Source organism: Bubalus bubalis, chromosome 1 (genome assembly GCF_019923935.1).
Source record: "Bubalus bubalis isolate 160015118507 breed Murrah chromosome 1, NDDB_SH_1, whole genome shotgun sequence".
NCBI classification, from domain to species: Eukaryota; Metazoa; Chordata; class Mammalia; order Artiodactyla; family Bovidae; genus Bubalus; species Bubalus bubalis.
The window spans coordinates 199169901-199187244 of NC_059157.1; the positions used below are offsets into that span (position 1 = coordinate 199169901).

General features: G+C 38.4%; 1 protein-coding gene across 9 annotated transcripts in view; it reads right to left on the reverse strand.

Annotated features, from left to right (window-relative positions):
- TBC1D5 (TBC1 domain family member 5) overlaps nt 1-17344 on the reverse strand; it is a 586162-nt gene that overhangs the window by 295145 nt on the left and 273673 nt on the right. The window contains exon 2 of one of the 9 annotated variants that reach the window (XM_025287575.3): nt 12409-12500. The exons of the other annotated variants lie outside the window; for them this stretch is intronic. Coding sequence (XP_025143360.3) covers nt 12409-12496 — 88 coding nt within the window. The 5' untranslated portion in view covers nt 12497-12500. The remainder of the gene's footprint in view (nt 1-12408; nt 12501-17344) is intronic. 9 annotated transcript variants of the gene reach the window in all.

A 17344-nucleotide genomic window follows, 5' to 3' on the forward strand; every position in this document is an offset into this window, starting at 1 on the left:
CAAAAGCTCACCTGTTTAAAAAATCAACATCTAAAGGTATTTCTGCCTCATGTGAAACATCAAACTTTTTAGGAAGAAAAACTTGTCCATAAAAGCATATTCATAAAATCAGATTAGAACAAATTTATACCTATCATTTTAAAGATCATAGAATAAATTTGCTAAGTAAGTTTTAAAAACTGCTACAATATAAAATATATATTATTGAAAGAAATTTAATTTTACTTAAAATTTTAAATATATACTTAAAAGTATAATTTTTATGAAAGCACGGATACTACTGTTAAATATATCACTTATTCTTAGAAACAAATTAAATCGATCAGAATCTGATTACATTTTATACTCCTAATTTTTATAATGTAAATTTCAAACATCAGGTTAGATTCACATTTAAGATATTTAAAGCTTCATAATTTAATGATTACTCCAACTTTGATTTACGCTTTTAACCCACATGGACTTTCTAAAGTATCACTGAGCATCCTCACAGTTGTCCTGGTTAGGTCAGATAGTAATTACAGAGCTTTCCATTTGGAAATGAGATTATTTTAAATAATTGAATATAGCATTGAAGGTACCCTGCTACTATGATTATGCTGCTCATTAATGGTTTTTGAAAGCTAAAATGAAATTTTAATGATAGCTGCCTATTTTTCTTTGCATGTTTTATAGTTGACAGATACGTCAAAAATGTTGGTTCTCTTCAAAATCTTTGCTGTTGCACCTAAATTATTTAAAAGAATGAAAGTGGTCTGAGTTCAATTACTGAACTTTTAAGTCTACGTTTTTTTCAAAATACACTTTCAGGTTTTTCTTTTTCATTAAACAAAAACCTTAAAAATGATTACAGCATTCGAAGTGTTGCCAAATTTTATAGAAGAAAATAATCCAAAACACTTAAATGTTTAAGATCAATCTAGTTGAGTATATTTTGTTAATTCTTTGAAAACATAGGTTCCATAAGATGACTCACAACATACTTCATTTGCTTTTCAAAAAAAATTAATAGCATTATCATAAATAAACTAAAAATTTTAAGGAAAATTAGTCTCCCTCCATCTTGTTAAGTGAAAATTTCCTACAACACATGTTATTAACAGCTTGCAGACACTTCCTGTGAAACGTTCCACAAGCAGTATAGAGTAAGTACCATATCATACATTTAGAGTGTGAGCTTTCCTCTTCAAAAATAAAGACTATGATTATTTAAATACATAAGATCTCACCAATGGTATATTCTTGCCCTCTGCTTATATTATCACAATAAATATAAAATACTTCAAATAATTAAGAGATTTTCAGTAAACACCAAAGTTTTGTCATCAAAATACATCACAAAGGTTTCCTTCATTTTATACCTGTTTGGAAATGAATATATCACATTAAATGTAACCTTCTAAGGATGGTAATAAGGAAAAAAAGCAGTTTTTCTTTCTCAGAAACATACCAAATAAGGAGTACCATCGTTTCTCTAAACAATATTAGAGAAAAAGACTTCAAGTTTGCTGCATGGGGAAAAGGTAATAAAGTTTTAAAGTGGGGAAAACTGCTTTGTTCCTTCAATTCTCTAGTTGAAATTAATTACAGCAAATGTTTATGAAAACATCTGTTCCTTACAGTTATAAATTCTTAATCTTAGTATGGACGGCTCTAGATTTTTATTTTGGAAAGAAACTGTCCGACAATCGAAAGGTTTACAAAAGAACAGGCAGGATTTATAATTCTGCAAAATTACATATACAGTGTGCTATATCCAGTACAGATTTTCATTTGTGTGAAACCCTTGGATGAGCTTAAAACTGGTTGTAACCAGGAGAAATCAAAAGAAAAACAGAAAAGTTCAGTTTTCATTTAAGCTGTTACACAATAAAAACATATTGTATCACAAGAAAAAAATAACCTAAGAATTAAAAACAAATGCTCCTTTACTGTCAACATAGTTTGGAGGTAAGTATAGTAAATTAAGTATTAATTTTATCAGGGACTTTAATAAATCTAATGCCATTATAACCATGGGAAGGTAAATGTAGTGTTCCTCAAAAATAACAACAGAGGGTGCAAGAGAGTTTAATATGATGTTTTCCCTTGCTGTTCTGATCCTTGAACCAAGTTGTCAGGCGGCTGTAACTGTAACAAGGATACATGGGTTGCTTTCAGACCTTCCCTTCCCTGCCTCCCACCCTCCCCCTCTCTCTCTCAGACACACACCCGCACGTGCACGAAAATGCATTAAAGTACTCTCACACAAAGACCTTTAAATGATCCAACAGAACAAATGTGTTTTAAAGTAAGAGCTCCTTTCACTTGCTGGAAAAGTAATTTTAACAACAGAGTAAACTTTAAAACTACAATTGTGATTTTAAGGTGTTTTCAATATTTAATGTAAACTAACCAAAAAATAAACTCGATATATTTATTGAGTAAATTTTAAATAAATATACAAATTATATACAATAAATAGTGTATAAATTTTGTGTGTTGCTATATATATGCATAAGATTGTACAATGTATATATTTATAGGAACAGTTCATCAATTACCTGTGACCATTACAGTTTGAAATTTACATAACACATTTATTTCTCATTAATTGGTAAGTAACTTTGTAAAATGAGTTCACAACATTCATAATTAAACAAATTTGCCTGATTCGAAAAAAAAATGCTCATAGCTATATTGTTTTTAATGAGGATACAAAGAGCATATAGTATTTTCCGTTTGTAATTAACATTCTACCTATGTATCTAACTTGTTAAAACCATAATATGTATAATGATGGTTTAAATTTCAAAAATAGAATAAATTAAATTTGGACTCCTTTTTAGCTTTTATTGCAGTCATGTTGAGCTAAGAGCATTTATAGTATCTGTGCAGTGTTGAAATCAAGCTAAATGAAGGTTTACAATAGACTTCAATAGTGCTTTTAATACATAAACATCTGCTTTGTAAGGGAGGACCAAGATTTTAAACTTGGTTAGATTAAAAGCAAGCAGAATAATGCTATAAACAAGCATATCTACTCAACTGTACCATCAGCTTATACATAAAAAATCTAATTTTAGGGTATCATATCATACTAGGTATGAATTCTGAAAAGTACAACATAATTTTAAAAAGGCTGACTTCTGAATTGTCAGAGAAATATCATCAAGTGTGTGTGATAAATTATTAATAGTAATGGGAAAATATTTGGTTAAACTAACTTGAAAACAAAGCTATGGGTAGCCACATTTTTAGTTATGATGGATAATATGGCATAAATGAATAGTGTAAACACCTAAAACCGTGTGAGTTTTTAAATGAATGAGGATAACTACTGAAATGTTTTACTTAAATTTAAAATCCCATTCAAAGTGAATGATACAAAAAAAGTCTATAAATTAAGCATATTCATGTGCTGACATACAGTTAGGGCAAAGGATAATAACAGTGTTGTCTCCGAAAACAGTAGCCACAGAGAGTATTACATTATCTCAAGAATCAGGTGAACAATATGCTAAGTCAGTTATTTATGGCGAAAATCTAGGACCACACGTTTAGGTTTAAGAGCTAGTGCTCAAATAAATGTAGGAAATTTGTTTATTTAATAATTATTCTTTTTCTCTATTGTTAATCTGTCTACATTCTAATGATTTAATAGGCATATTTAGTTCTCAACATAATATTTTCAGATTATTAAATTAGATAATGAAACTCAGATGTAAAACAAATGCATAGCAACTATTTGAAATAACACTAAGTGGACAATTTTAATTTAAGAAGATAATACTTTTGTTATTCCTATTAAATATTAAACAGAATTTTCTTGTTTAAAAGAAAGGAGAATGGCATCAGCAGAGTGGCAGAATATACAACTCTAAATTCTCATCTTCCAACAGAAACATCAGAAAACAAGAACTGTCAGAACAAACTTTGTACTGACTTTGGAAATAGTTGAAGATCAATCAGCACCAAATGAACAAGGAGTTGAGAAAAAGGCAACCTGAAAGCTCTGTGGGGTTTTGCTCCACCCTCACCCTGGATCAGCAGCAGTTGTGGACATGAAAGCTAGTTTCCAGTGTGTGCAAACTGCACCTGGCCCCAGGGCGAGCAGAGCCCGTATCTGCAGGACACCGTGTACATCAATGCTGACTTGTTAGGAACTACCTGAAGAACTGACTCAAGATGTTTATCTCCTTTTTCATCTAACTAATAAAAAAGGAAAAAAAAAAAAAAAAAAAAAAAGGGCAGGCTTTGTTTGCTCTTGAACACACTGCAAGTCAAATTAAGAGTCAGCAGACGCCTGGGGCAAAAGATTACAACCAAACCATAAAACAGGCCACCCAAGACCTGGGAAAAAAAATTAGCAAGAGTTTCTTTGAGAAATTAGGACATTCAAAAGCACCTGTGCATATAGGGGAGTACAGAAGGCTACACATATGCCCAGGGCAAGATGCATGGTGATACAGAAACTGAGAAAACCATACGTCTCCACATGAAGCTGGCCGCTGGGAGGAGCGCGAGCCTGGCTACATGACGGGCTGCTGTAGCAGACACGGTCTGCAAAGGCGAGGAGAGGTTTGCGGTTCTGTTGTTCTTTATTTTAGCTCCTGGCATTCAAAAAATTTCTGTCAAAATCCTCACCGAACACAACCTAAGACTTCAATGTCAAAGAATAAGACTTTGCAAAAGTAAAAATGTTCCAGGAGAGTAACTAAATCAATGGACTAAGGTAATCTTCAAGAACATGGAAAACAGCAAATCCAGGAGAAAGAGAGAATCTGATTTCTGGAGAACCTGATTTTTGAATAACAATGTACAAATATCCCAATGTCAACAACAACAAAATCATGAAGCATACAAAGGAACAAGAAATATGGCTCATCTAAGGAATGAAAATAACTTGATGGAAACTATCCCTGAGAAATTACTGGATTTACTAGACAAAGATTTTGAAACAATTGTCTTAAAGATGTTCAAAGAGCAAAAAAAAAAGACTTAAAAAAAAGGAAAAAAACTATGTAGCAAATCAACAAAATGATACCAACAGAGAGGTACAAATTATAAAAGGAAATAGAATTTATGAAGCTGAAAAACACAATAATTCAATTGAAAATTTCCCTAGGGGGCTCAACCACAGGTGTGAGCAGGCAGAAGACAGAAATAACAAATTTGAATGTAGGACAATTGAAATTAGGGAGTCTGAGGAGCAAAAATTTAAAAAAAGAGTGAAGAAAGACGACCATAACCCAAGAGATCTGTATAACACCATCAAGCACAGCAACACACACACTATGGGAACCTGACAGAGAGGAGAGAGAGAAAGAGGCAGAAGGAATACCTGAGGAAATATGGTGAGAAGCTTTCCAAATCTGATGAAAAGCAGAGATCTACAAATCCAAGAAATTCAATTAAATTTCAGGTAGGATTAACTCAGAGACTCATATCAAGACACAATATCAGCAAACTATTCTAAAACAAAACAAGCAGAGCCTCTGAAGGAAGAAACAGAGAATCCTCAGTAAGATTAACAGTTAATTTCTCATGAGAAAACATGCAGGCCAAAAGAATGGGGTGATCTCTATAGATTTTAAATTACTTTTTAAAAAATGGCTATCAATCAAGAATTTTGTATCTACCAAAATACTCATTTGAAAATGAATGAGAAGACTGTTAAGACATCTCTAGAAACACAAAAGCTGAGACTCAGATCAGATCAGATCAGATCAGTTGCTCAGTCGTGTCCAACTCTTTGCGACCCCACGAATTGCAGCACGCCAGGCCTCTCTGTCCATCACCCACTCCCAGAGTTCACTCAGACTCACGTCCATTGAGTCAGTGATGCCATCCAGCCATCTCATCCTCTGTCGTCCCCTTCTCCTCCTGCCCCCAGTCCCTACCAGCATCAGAGTCTTTTCCAATGAGTCAACTCTTCGCATCAGGTGGCCAAAGTACTGGAGTTTCAGCTTTAGCATCATTCCTTCCAAAGACATCCCAGGGCTAATCTCCTTCAGAATGGACTGGTTGGATCTCCTTGCAGTCCAAGGGACTCTCAAGAGTCTTCTCCAACACCACTGTTCAAAAGCATCAATTCTTCGGCGCTCAGCCTTCTTCACAGTCCAACTCTCACATCCATACATGACCACTGGAAAAACCATAGCCTTGACTAGATGAACCTTTGTTGGCAAAGTTGCTATCTAGGTTGGTCATAACTTTCCTTCCAAGGAGTAAGCGTCTTTTAATTTCATGGCTGCAGTCACCATCTGCAGTGATTTGGGAGCCCAGAAAAATAAAGTCTGACACTGTTTCCACTGTTTCCCCATCTATTTCCCATGAAGTGGTGGGACTGGATGCCATGATCTTTGTTTTCTGAATGTTGAGCTCTAAGCCAACTTTTTCACTCTCCTCTTTCACTTTCATCAAGAGGCTTTTGAGTTCCTCTTCACTTTCTGCCATAAGGGTGGTGTCATCTGCATATCTGAGGTTATTGATATTTCTCCCGGCACAGCTTGTGTTTCTTCCAGTCCAGCGTTTCTCATGATGTACTCTGCATAGAAGTTAAATAAACAGGGTGACAATATACAGCCTTGACGTACTCCTTTTCCTATTTGGAACCAGTCTGTTGTTCCATGTCCAGTTCTAACTGTTGCTTCCTGACCTGCATACAAATTTCTCAAGAGGCAGGTCAGGTGGTCGGGTATTCCCATCTCTTTCAGAATTTTCCACAGTTTATTGTGATGCACACAGTCAAAGGCTTTGGCATAGTCAATAAAGCAGAAATAGATGTTTTTCTGGAACTCTCTTGCTTTTTCCATGATCCAGAGGATGTTGGCAATTTGATCACTGGTTCCTCTGCCTTTTCTAAAACCAGCTTGAACATCAGGAAGTTCACGGTTCACATATTGCTGACGCCTGGCTTGGAGAATTTTGAGCATTACTTCACTAGCGTGTGAGATGAGTGCAATTGTGTGGTAGTTTGAGCATTCTTTGGCATTGCCTTTCTTTGGGATTGGAATGAAAACTGACCTTTTCCAGTCCTGTGGCCACTGCTGAGTTTTCCAAATTTGCTGGCATATTGAGTGCAGCACTTTCACAGCATCATCTTTCAGGATTTGGAATAGCTCAACATACACTAAAAGAAAAGCTAATGGCAAACTTTCAAGTTGAAAGGAAAGAATACCAAAATAACTCAAAGTTGTAACAAAAAATAAAGATCTCTAGTAAAGGTAAATATGTGTGCAAATATAAAGCCAGTATCATTGTGTTTAAGATTTGTGATGTCACACTTGGTTTCCTACTGCTACTGCTGCTAAGTCGCTTCAGTCGTGTCCGACTCTGTGCGACCCCATAGACGGCAGCCTACCAGGCTCCTCAGTCCCTGGGATTCTCCAGGCAAGAATACTGAAGTGGGTTGCCATTTCTTTCTCCAATGCATGAAAGTGAAAAGTGAAAATAAAGTCACTCAGTTGTGTCCGACTCTCTGCAACTCCATGGACTGTAGCCTACCACGCTCCTCCGCCCATGGGATTTTCCAGGCGAGAGTACTGGAGTGGGTTGCCATTGCCTTCTCTACAGGATATAAAAAAATAAATGGATAAAAAAAATTATAAATGGATACAACTGATCAACAATGTACAAGAAAAATTTATCAAACAGCATAAAAGGGAAAAGGTCGGAGCAGTATAGCAGCACATATTTTGTATGCTATAGAGTTATCAACTTGAAGTTGATTTTTAAAAATTTAGGATTTAAGCGTGATCCCTGTGACAGTCACAAAGAACGTATATAAGAAATTACACAACAGGAATAAGAAGGCAAGAAAAAATGGTCACTACAAAACAAAAACAAAAGCACACACAACCAAACACAAGAAATGCAGTAATGGAGGAAATAAGATATAAAACATACAGAAAAATAACAGGAAAATGGCAGACGTTTTTTTTATCAGCAGTTACCTTAAATGTAAATGGATTAAAGTTTCATTCAAAAGGCAGAGATTAGAAAAATATGTATTTAGAAAAACCACATTTTAACTATATGTTGTCTACAAGAGACTCATTTAAGAACCAAAGTAAAAGAATAGAAAAGATATTTCATGTAAAAATAACCAAAAAAAAAAAGAGAGAGAGAGATACTTGGCTATACTAATATTAGACAAAATAGACTGTTACAACAGACAAGAAAACTGTTTGACAAAGAAGGACATTATATATTGATGAAAGGATCAAACCATGAGGAACATACAACAATTACAACATGTATGCACCAAACAGCAGAACATGGAAGGAAATACATGAAGCAAACACTGATAGAACTGAAGGGAGAAACAGTTCTACAATAAAAGTTGACATGACATCTAGACAGGAGATCAAGGAGATATAAGGAAATGCAGGACTTGAACAAGACTGTAAATCAAGTCACATAAAACCCTCTAGCCAACTATAGAATACACAGTCTTCTCAAGTGCACACGGAGCACTGTCCAGGAAGCATTGTATGTTAAGTCACAACACAAGCTTCAATATAGTTAGAAAGACTGAATCCACACAAAATATCTTGTCTAACTACAAAGGAATAAGGCTAGAAGTCAATTACTAAAAACGCTGGAAAATTCTTAAGTATAATAAATGCAAATGTTAGTGTCTAAAGGTAGAAAGACAAAGAAATAAATATGTAGGTAGGATCTGTATGAACACAGTGGTTGTAAAAATCATTTTTAAAAAAACACTGATGGTGATCTCTGATTAAACTTTAAAGCAACTTCCAGAGGGGGGAAACGGTGAATTGGTAAAAGCAAACTGTCACATTCAGTTTAATGAAATTTTGAAGGAGAGGTATTAAAACATCATGACTAAAAGCTAAAACTCTGGCAGGAAAGACCTGAGTACATACTCCACCATTTATTTTCCCTCTAACTTAACTTCAATATTTCAGTTTCCTCGTCTACAAAATGAAGATGACAACAGTTTACACCACAAAATGTGGTACGAAGATGAGATGAGGGCAAGCCAAGAGCTTAGCACAGCATGCAGCACAACCTAAAACCTCAGGGAATGTTATCTGTCTTTTTATGAATGCTTTTATCAGTGGATATGCTTAAAATACTGTATCCAGTGAAGGAGTAAAAGAAGTCTATTAGTTCTATATAAAGGGAATAAACTTCTTCATAATCTAAATAATTGGAAGTTATAATTCTTCTTGGTAATTAAAAACCATTATATCTGATAAAATTTACAATTAACAAAAGTTTATTCTATGAATTATACAACTATGCAACATTTGTGGTATTCTTCTAATATCCTTCCTGATGATAATACCAAACACTGAGAGTGGAGAAATAGTAAAATGAAGTAAAATGAGAGGCTTGAATATAAGTTATTTAATGCATGAGCTGAATACATATAAATACTTCTTGGTGCTGATAAAATGCAAATAGATAAAGAATTAAAACTGTGGTCCATCTAGTAAACTGAAGCTCTCACATATAGTGTAGTGTGGTGTTCTAGTAAGCTGAAGCTCTCACATATAGTGTGGTGTGGTGTGCAGACTGTGGTCCATCTAGTAAGCTGAAGCTCTCACATACAGTGTGGTGTGGTGATCTCGTAAGCTGAGGCTCTCACATACAGTGTGGTGTGGTGATCTCGTAAGCTGAGGCTCTCACATGCAGTGTGGTGTGGTGATCTCGTAAGCTGAGGCTCTCACATACAGTGTGGTGTGGTGATCTCGTAAGCTGAGGCTCTCACATGCAGTGTGGTGTGGTGATCTCGTAAGCTGAGGCTCTCACATACAGTAGAGTGTGGTGTGGTGATCTCGTAAGCTGAGGCTCTCACATACAGTAGAGTGTGGTGTGGTGATCTCGTAAGCTGAGGCTCTCACATACAGTGTGGTGTGGTGATCTCGTAAGCTGAGGCTCTCACATGCAGTGTGGTGTGGTGATCTCGTAAGCTGAGGCTCTCACATAGTGTGGTGTGGTGATCTCGTAAGCTGAGGCTCTCAAAAACAGTATAGTGTGGTGTGGTGATCTCGTAAGCTGAGGCTCTCACATGCAGTATAGTGTGGTGTGGTGATCTCGTAAGCTGAGGCTCTCACATGCAGTGTGGTGTGGTGATCTCGTAAGCTGAGGCTCTCACATAGTGTGCTGTGGTGATCTCGTAAGCTGAGGCTCTCACATACAGTATAGTGTGGTGTGGTGATCTCGTACGCTGAGGCTCTCACATAGTGTGGTGTGGTGATCTCGTAAGCTGAGGCTCTCACATACAGTATAGTGTGGTGTGGTGATCTCGTAAGCTGAGGCTCTCACATGCAGTGTGGTGTGGTGATCTCCTAAGCTGAGGCTCTCACATGCAGTGTGGTGTGGTGATCTCGTAAGCTGAGGCTCTCACATGCAGTATAGTGTGGTGTGGTGATCTCGTAAGCTGAGGCTCTCACATGCAGTGTGGTGTGGTGATCTCCTAAGCTGAGGCTCTCACATGCAGTGTGGTGTGGTGATCTCGTAAGCTGAGGCTCTCACATGCAGTATAGTGTGGTGTGGTGATCTCGTAAGCTGAGGCTCTCACATGCAGTGTGGTGTGGTGATCTCGTAAGGTGAGGCTCTCACATGCAGTGTGGTGTGGTGATCTCGTACGCTGAGGCTCTCACATGCAGTGTGGTGTGGTGATCTCGTACGCTGAGGCTCTCACATAGTGTGGTGTGGTGATCTCGTAAGCTGAGGCTCTCACATATAGTATAGTGTGGTGAGGTGATCTTGTAAGCTGAGGCTCTCACATATAGTATAGTGTGGTGTGGTGATCTCGTACGCTGAGGCTCTCACATAGTGTGGTGTGGTGATCTCGTAAGCTGAGGCTCTCACATATAGTATAGTGTGGTGCGGTGATCTCGTAAGCTGAGGCTCTCACATGCAGTGTGGTGTGGTGATCTCGTACGCTGAGGCTCTCACATACAGTGTGGTGTGGTGATCTCGTACGCTGAGGCTCTCACATGCAGTGTGGTGTGGTGGTCTAGTAAGCTGAGGCTCTCACATGCAGTGTGGTGTGGTGATCTCGTAAGCTGAGGCTCTCACATATAGTCTAGTGTGGTGTGGTGATCTCGTAAGCTGAGGCTCTCACATGCAGTGTGGTGAGGTGATCTCGTAAGCTGAGGCTCTCACATATAGTCTAGTGTGGTGTGGTGATCTCGTAAGCTGAGGCTCTCACATGCAGTGTGGTGTGGTGATCTCGTACGCTGAGGCTCTCACATACAGTGTGGTGTGGTGATCTCGTAAGCTGAAGCTCTCACATGCAGTGTGGTGTGCTGATCTCGTAAGCTGAGGCTCTCACATGCAGTGTGGTGTGGTGTGCAGTGTCACTGCTGTTGTCCTTCGGTTGCTAAATTGTGTCTGACTCTTGTGACCCCATGGACGATACAGCCTATCAGGCTCCTCTGTCCATGGGGTTTCCTAGGCAAGGATACTGGAGTGGGTTGCCATTTCCTTCTCCAGGGGATCTTCCTGACGCAGGGAGCAAACCTGTGGCTCCTACATTGGCAAGCAAGTTCCCTACCACTGAGCCACCAAGGACCCCATACAATACTATACATATAGCAGAGTAAAATAAGCTTTAAGAAGAACTGATTACATACTGAGACAGAACAGAAACAAGGCCTAATTCTAAAGATAATCACAAGGATAACTACAGAATTTAAATTAACATGTAATCTCACTCAAATGCTAGTATCTTTATTTTTTATCATTGTCATTTCTAGGCATACTGTTGTCTCTTCAGCCATTCTATGGACTTAAAGTTGCTTGATGTTTCAGAAAAAAAAACAAAGCAGACCAGGAATCAATCAAGTGAAGAGAATTCCAATGCAAAATTAGCCTCTCTGGGTCCTACCATCCATATCTACAGTAGAGAAGGAAAGGACCAGGTCAGACCAAGCTCATGAACAGGCTGATAATCCAAACCCCCTGGGGACAGGTTTTTAGGGTGTGTACGTGAGTCTGAGTGAACTCCGGGAGTGGGTGATGGACAGGGAGGCCTGGCGTGCTGTGATTCATGGGGTCTCAAAGAGTCGGACACGACTGAGCGACTGATCTGATCTGATCTGTGTGTATATATGGTGTGTCTGTGGGAGAGAAGAAGACTGGAAAAATGGACGAGCCTGAGAGAACTGTGAGTGGGATTCAACGCCCTTTATTTTCAAAGGTTTCCTAGATTACTATGATGATACAAAAGCCTTTCCTAGTAAAAAATAAACTTCTACACTGCTAAAGTAATAACCTCTTACAGAAGGCAATTAATGTATCTCAAATAGGGACTGCATCTCACATATCTTGATTTACTATCTAAGGCACAAATTTGATCACATTTTCCAGCAGTAGCAGAGGACTGCTTTGAGGTATGCCAATTCTGCACATTACATTGTGTTCTCAGTTCCATGAAGTGATTACCGGGGAGGGTGCACAGTGGAAATGCCCAGCAGAACACTGCTATCGGCCTCCATGGTCCTCCTGTGGACCACCTGGGCTTCAGAAGCATCTTCCTACAGAGGAGTTACACAATTAATGCCAATGCCATAATTTAGACAATTACAAAATACATGTATAGTAAGCAGATAAACAACGAAACAGACTTTAAAAGGAGCTTCCTTAAAAGTAAATGTGTCGACAAAGAATACTTGAAAATATTTTTCCAAGTTTATAAAGTGCAAAGACTATCAAGGCCAAAGACAGTTACTCTTCACTTTGCCCTTTGCTACATTTTTCCTTAACAAAAATACAAATAATGACTTAGTTTAAATTCTGACCAACATTTTTAGATTTGCTACTAGTCCTAACACAAGTTTTAATAAAATACTTATTTTATTTCTAAAAAATTAAGACAGTAGCTTTTCAAAGATGATCTAATTGACACAAAAGGAATTCTAAACCGGCAATCACATTGCCCGTCTAGCACATAAACAACACAGCAAGCCATTTACATATGATTTGCTACAGTACATTTGCTATTGAAGTTCAATTTCACTTAAATCTTTCAAATAATAACTATAAAATATGTATATTAAATGTTCTTCTCGTCAATGTATAAAAAATGAAATATCTTTATACAAAACAAATTTCTTTCAGCAATTCTCATTTTCACTACTGATCACAATCAGTGCCAGAACCTTTAAAACTGTTTGACATCAAGTGGACATGACCTCATAAAATGTAAAGACACCATTAGCTTCATGTACTATAACATAAGATGCTTAATATTAAATATCTCCCTTTTTGGTATAAAAAAACTAAAGTGGAACTATTTGAAGGATATATATTACCATCCACGAACTAGAGTAAATCATTAATATATCTTTTAAATGACAGTGAACTGAACAAGTTCTTATACCAAAGATCTACCCAAAAAGCATAATGGGCACTTTAACTACAAAATCCCAAAGCTCAGAAAAAGAACTGAGGGTAAACATTCTCAAACCTATCTTTATTTATTAAAACAATTTACTAAACTAAATCACATTAAATCTAGTAATCTAAATCTCCAAATACAATATCAAACATTTTCAAGTGTATAGCATTTCCTTCAAAGTAAAAAATTCAAAACTATTTTAACTGACACACGCATGTGTGCTAAGTCGCTTCTGTCGTGCCCTACTCTGACACCACGGCCTGTGGCCCGCCAGGCCCCGCTATCCATGGGATTCTCCAGGCTCCTCTATCCATGAGATTCGCCAGGCTCCTCTATCCATGGGATTCTCCAGGCTCCTCTATCCATGGGATTCTCCAGGCCCTCTATCCATGGGATTCTCCAGGCCCTCTATCCATGGGATTCTCCAGGCCCTCTATCCATGGGATTCGCCAGGCCCTCTATCCATGGGATTCTCCAGGCTCCTCTATCCATGGGATTCTCCAGGCTCCTCTATCCATGGGATTCTCCAGGCTCCTCTCTCCATGGGATTCTCCAGGCTCCTCTCTCCATGGGATTCTCCAGGCTCCTCTCTCCATGGGATTCTCCAGGCTCCTCTCTCCATGGGATTCTCCAGGCTCCTCTCTCCATGGGATTCTCCAGGCTCCTCTCTCCATGGGATTCTCCAGGCTCCTCTCTCCATGGGATTCTCCAGGCTCCTCTCTCCATGGGATTCTCCAGGCTCCTCTCTCCATGGGATTCTCCAGGCTCCTCTATCCATGGGATTCTCCAGGCTCCTCTATCCATGGGATTCTCCAGGCTCCTCTATCCATGGGATTCTCCAGGCTCCTCTATCCATGGGATTCTCCAGGCTCCTCTATCCATGGGATTCTCCAGGCACCTCTCTCCATGGGATTCTCCAGGCACCTCTCTCCATGGGATTCTCCAGGCTCCTCTATCCGTGGGATTCTCCAGGCTCCTCTATCCATGGGATTCTCCAGGCAGGAACGCTGCAGAGGGTTGCTGTACCCTCCCCCAGGGGATCTTCCCGACCTGGAGACTGAACTCACGTCTCTGACATCTCCCGCATGGGCAGGAAGGTCTTTTTTTAACCACTAGTGCCACCTGGGAAGGCCAACTGATCCACAAACTGTTCTATTTCATAAGTTATTTTATTTTAATATTAAATAATTGTACTAAAATCTCAATTTAAAGAAGAATACTAAATATTCAAACTGATTTCTGTTAATCATTTTATGATAAAGTCTATTTATTAGGGGAGATTATTTCTTAACCTTACATAATAACCAGGAATAGTTTTTAAATGGTGACTCCTTTAAATTTTCTAGGAAATGTGTAACATACCAAATTCAACTATGCTTGTAGAGTATTAAATACATTATTCAAAGCAGTTATTTATTGATCATTTTATCCAACCAAGTAGTTATCTAGACAAATGGCAAATGGGCCTAGTCAATACATGTGTTTATGTAGTGTTTCAAACTTCTAGCTGTGCACCTGGATTACAGGGTAGCTTTCCTAATGGACAAAGTTCTTGCTGTCATCACTTGTTAAGCTCCTATTACATTTTAGCACTAGTGATACGGTGGAAAGCAGACGCTCAAAACCCACTCCTGACATCTGGGGGTTGCTGACAATTCAGCAGAGAGGGACCGTCAAAGCAATATACACTGACAACTTCAAAAATGTCACAGAATAAAGTTATACAACCTATGTACAATGGCACCTGAGACAGGAACAGTCCCCGACCAAAAGAGGAGGAGCCAGAGAACTCGGGGAGGAGGGGAGGAAGCGAGACGCTAGAGGCACAATGAGAAAACACCATAGTTTCAAAACGATAAAAAAGATTATCCACCCCACCTTTGGAAATCATTATTTTAGCTGCTATGTGAAGACTAAATAATGGGGAGAGGGGAAAGAAGGAAGCTAAGAGGTCACTTAGGAAACAGATCATAGGAGAATCTGATAAAAGAGAGAGACACCTGTATACTTAATTCTAAGGTATTCCAAATGAAGATTTGAAAACTGAAATCCTTTGAAATAATTTGAAATTATTTCTGTGGTGGAATAATAAATAAATGTGTTCCTAACATTTTATTTCCATATATAATTATCTTACTTTGGTTATTAATAAGATTATTTTTATAAGCTACTTTCTACTTCTGCTTCATTGATTACACTAAAGCCTTTGACTGTGTGGATCACAGTAAGCCGTGGGAAATTATTAAAGAGATGAGAATATCAGACCACCTTACCTGCCTCTTGATAAACCTGTACACAGGTCAAGAAGCAACAGTTACAATCAGACATAAACAAAGGAATGATTCAAAATTGGGAAAGGAGTATATTAAGGCTGTACAATGTCACCCTGCTTATTTAACTTCTATGCAGAGCACATCATGAGAAACGCTGGGCTGGAGGAAGCACAAGCTGGAATCAAGATTGCTGGGAGAAATACCAATAACCTCAGATATGCAGATGACACCACCCTTATGGCAGAAAGTGAAGAACTAAACAGCCTCTTGATGAAAGTGAAAAAGGAGACTGAAAAAGTTGGCTTAAAGTTCAACATTCAGAAAACTGAGATAATAGTATCCAGTCCCATCACTTCATGTAAAGATGGGGAAAAAATGCAAACAGTGACAGACTATATTTTCTTGGGCTCCAAAATAACTGCAGATGGTAACTACAGCGATGAAATTAAAATAAGCTTGCTCCTCGAAAACAAGGCAATGACAAACCTAAACAGCATATTAAAAAGCAGAGACATCACTTTGCTGACAAAGGTCCATCTAGTCAAAGCTATGGTTCTTCCAGTAGTCATGTATGGACGTGAGAGTTGAATCATAAAGAACAGTGAGCGCCAAAGAACTGATGCTTTTGAACTGTGGTGTCAGAAAAGACTCTGATAGTCCCTTGCACTGCAAGGAAATGAAACCAGTCAATCCTAAAGGAGATCAACCCTGAACACTCATTGTAAGGACTGATGCTGAAGCTGAAACTCCAATACTTTGGCCACCTGATGCAAAGAACTAACTCATTGGAAAAGACCCTGATGCTAGGAAAGATTGAAGAAGGGAGGAGAAGGGGATGACAGAGGATGAGATGGCTGGATGGCATCACCGACTCAATGGACATGAGTTTGAGAAAGCTCCGGGAGATAGTGAAAGACAGGGAGGCCTGGCGAGCTGCAGTCCATGAGGTCACACAGAGTCAACACAACTGAGTAACTGAACAACACTAACACGGTTGGACCCTGAAAACATTCAGTGACATCAGCCGGACACAATCACATGTAATGACCATTTTTATTACTAACAATAATCCTCATTCTGATATCTGCTTAGTCTGACATTAATAGCTATTGTAGCTCTGTGTTTTCACGGTATAACGCTCCATTCTTTTACTTTCAGTTCAGTTCAGTCACTCCATCATGTCCGCCTCTTTGCGACCCCAAGGACAGCAGCACGCCAGGCTTCCCTGTTCATCACCAACTCCTCGAGCCCACCCAAACTCAGTCCATTGAGTCAGTGATGCCATCCAACCATCTAATCCTCTGTTGTCCCCTTCTCTTCCAGCCTTCAATCTTTTCCAGCACTAGGGTCTTTTCCAATGAGTCAGTTCTTCGCATCAGCTGGCCAAAGTACTGGAGTTTCAGCTTCAGCATCAGTCCTTCCAATGAATATTCAGGACTGATTTCCTTTAGGATGAACTGGTTGGATCTCCTTGCAGTCTTTTACTTTAGATATTCCTATTTCATTTGTATTAGTTTTCTATATTATTTCTATAATAAATTAGCAGAAGTTTAGCAGATTAAAACAACACAAATTCATTATCTTACAGTCCTGTAGGTCAGAATACTAATATAGGTCCTCACTGGGCTAAAATTAAGGTGTGAGCTGGGCTGTGTACCTTATTGGAAGTTCCTGGGAAAAATATTTCCTTGCTTATTGGGGTGTTCAC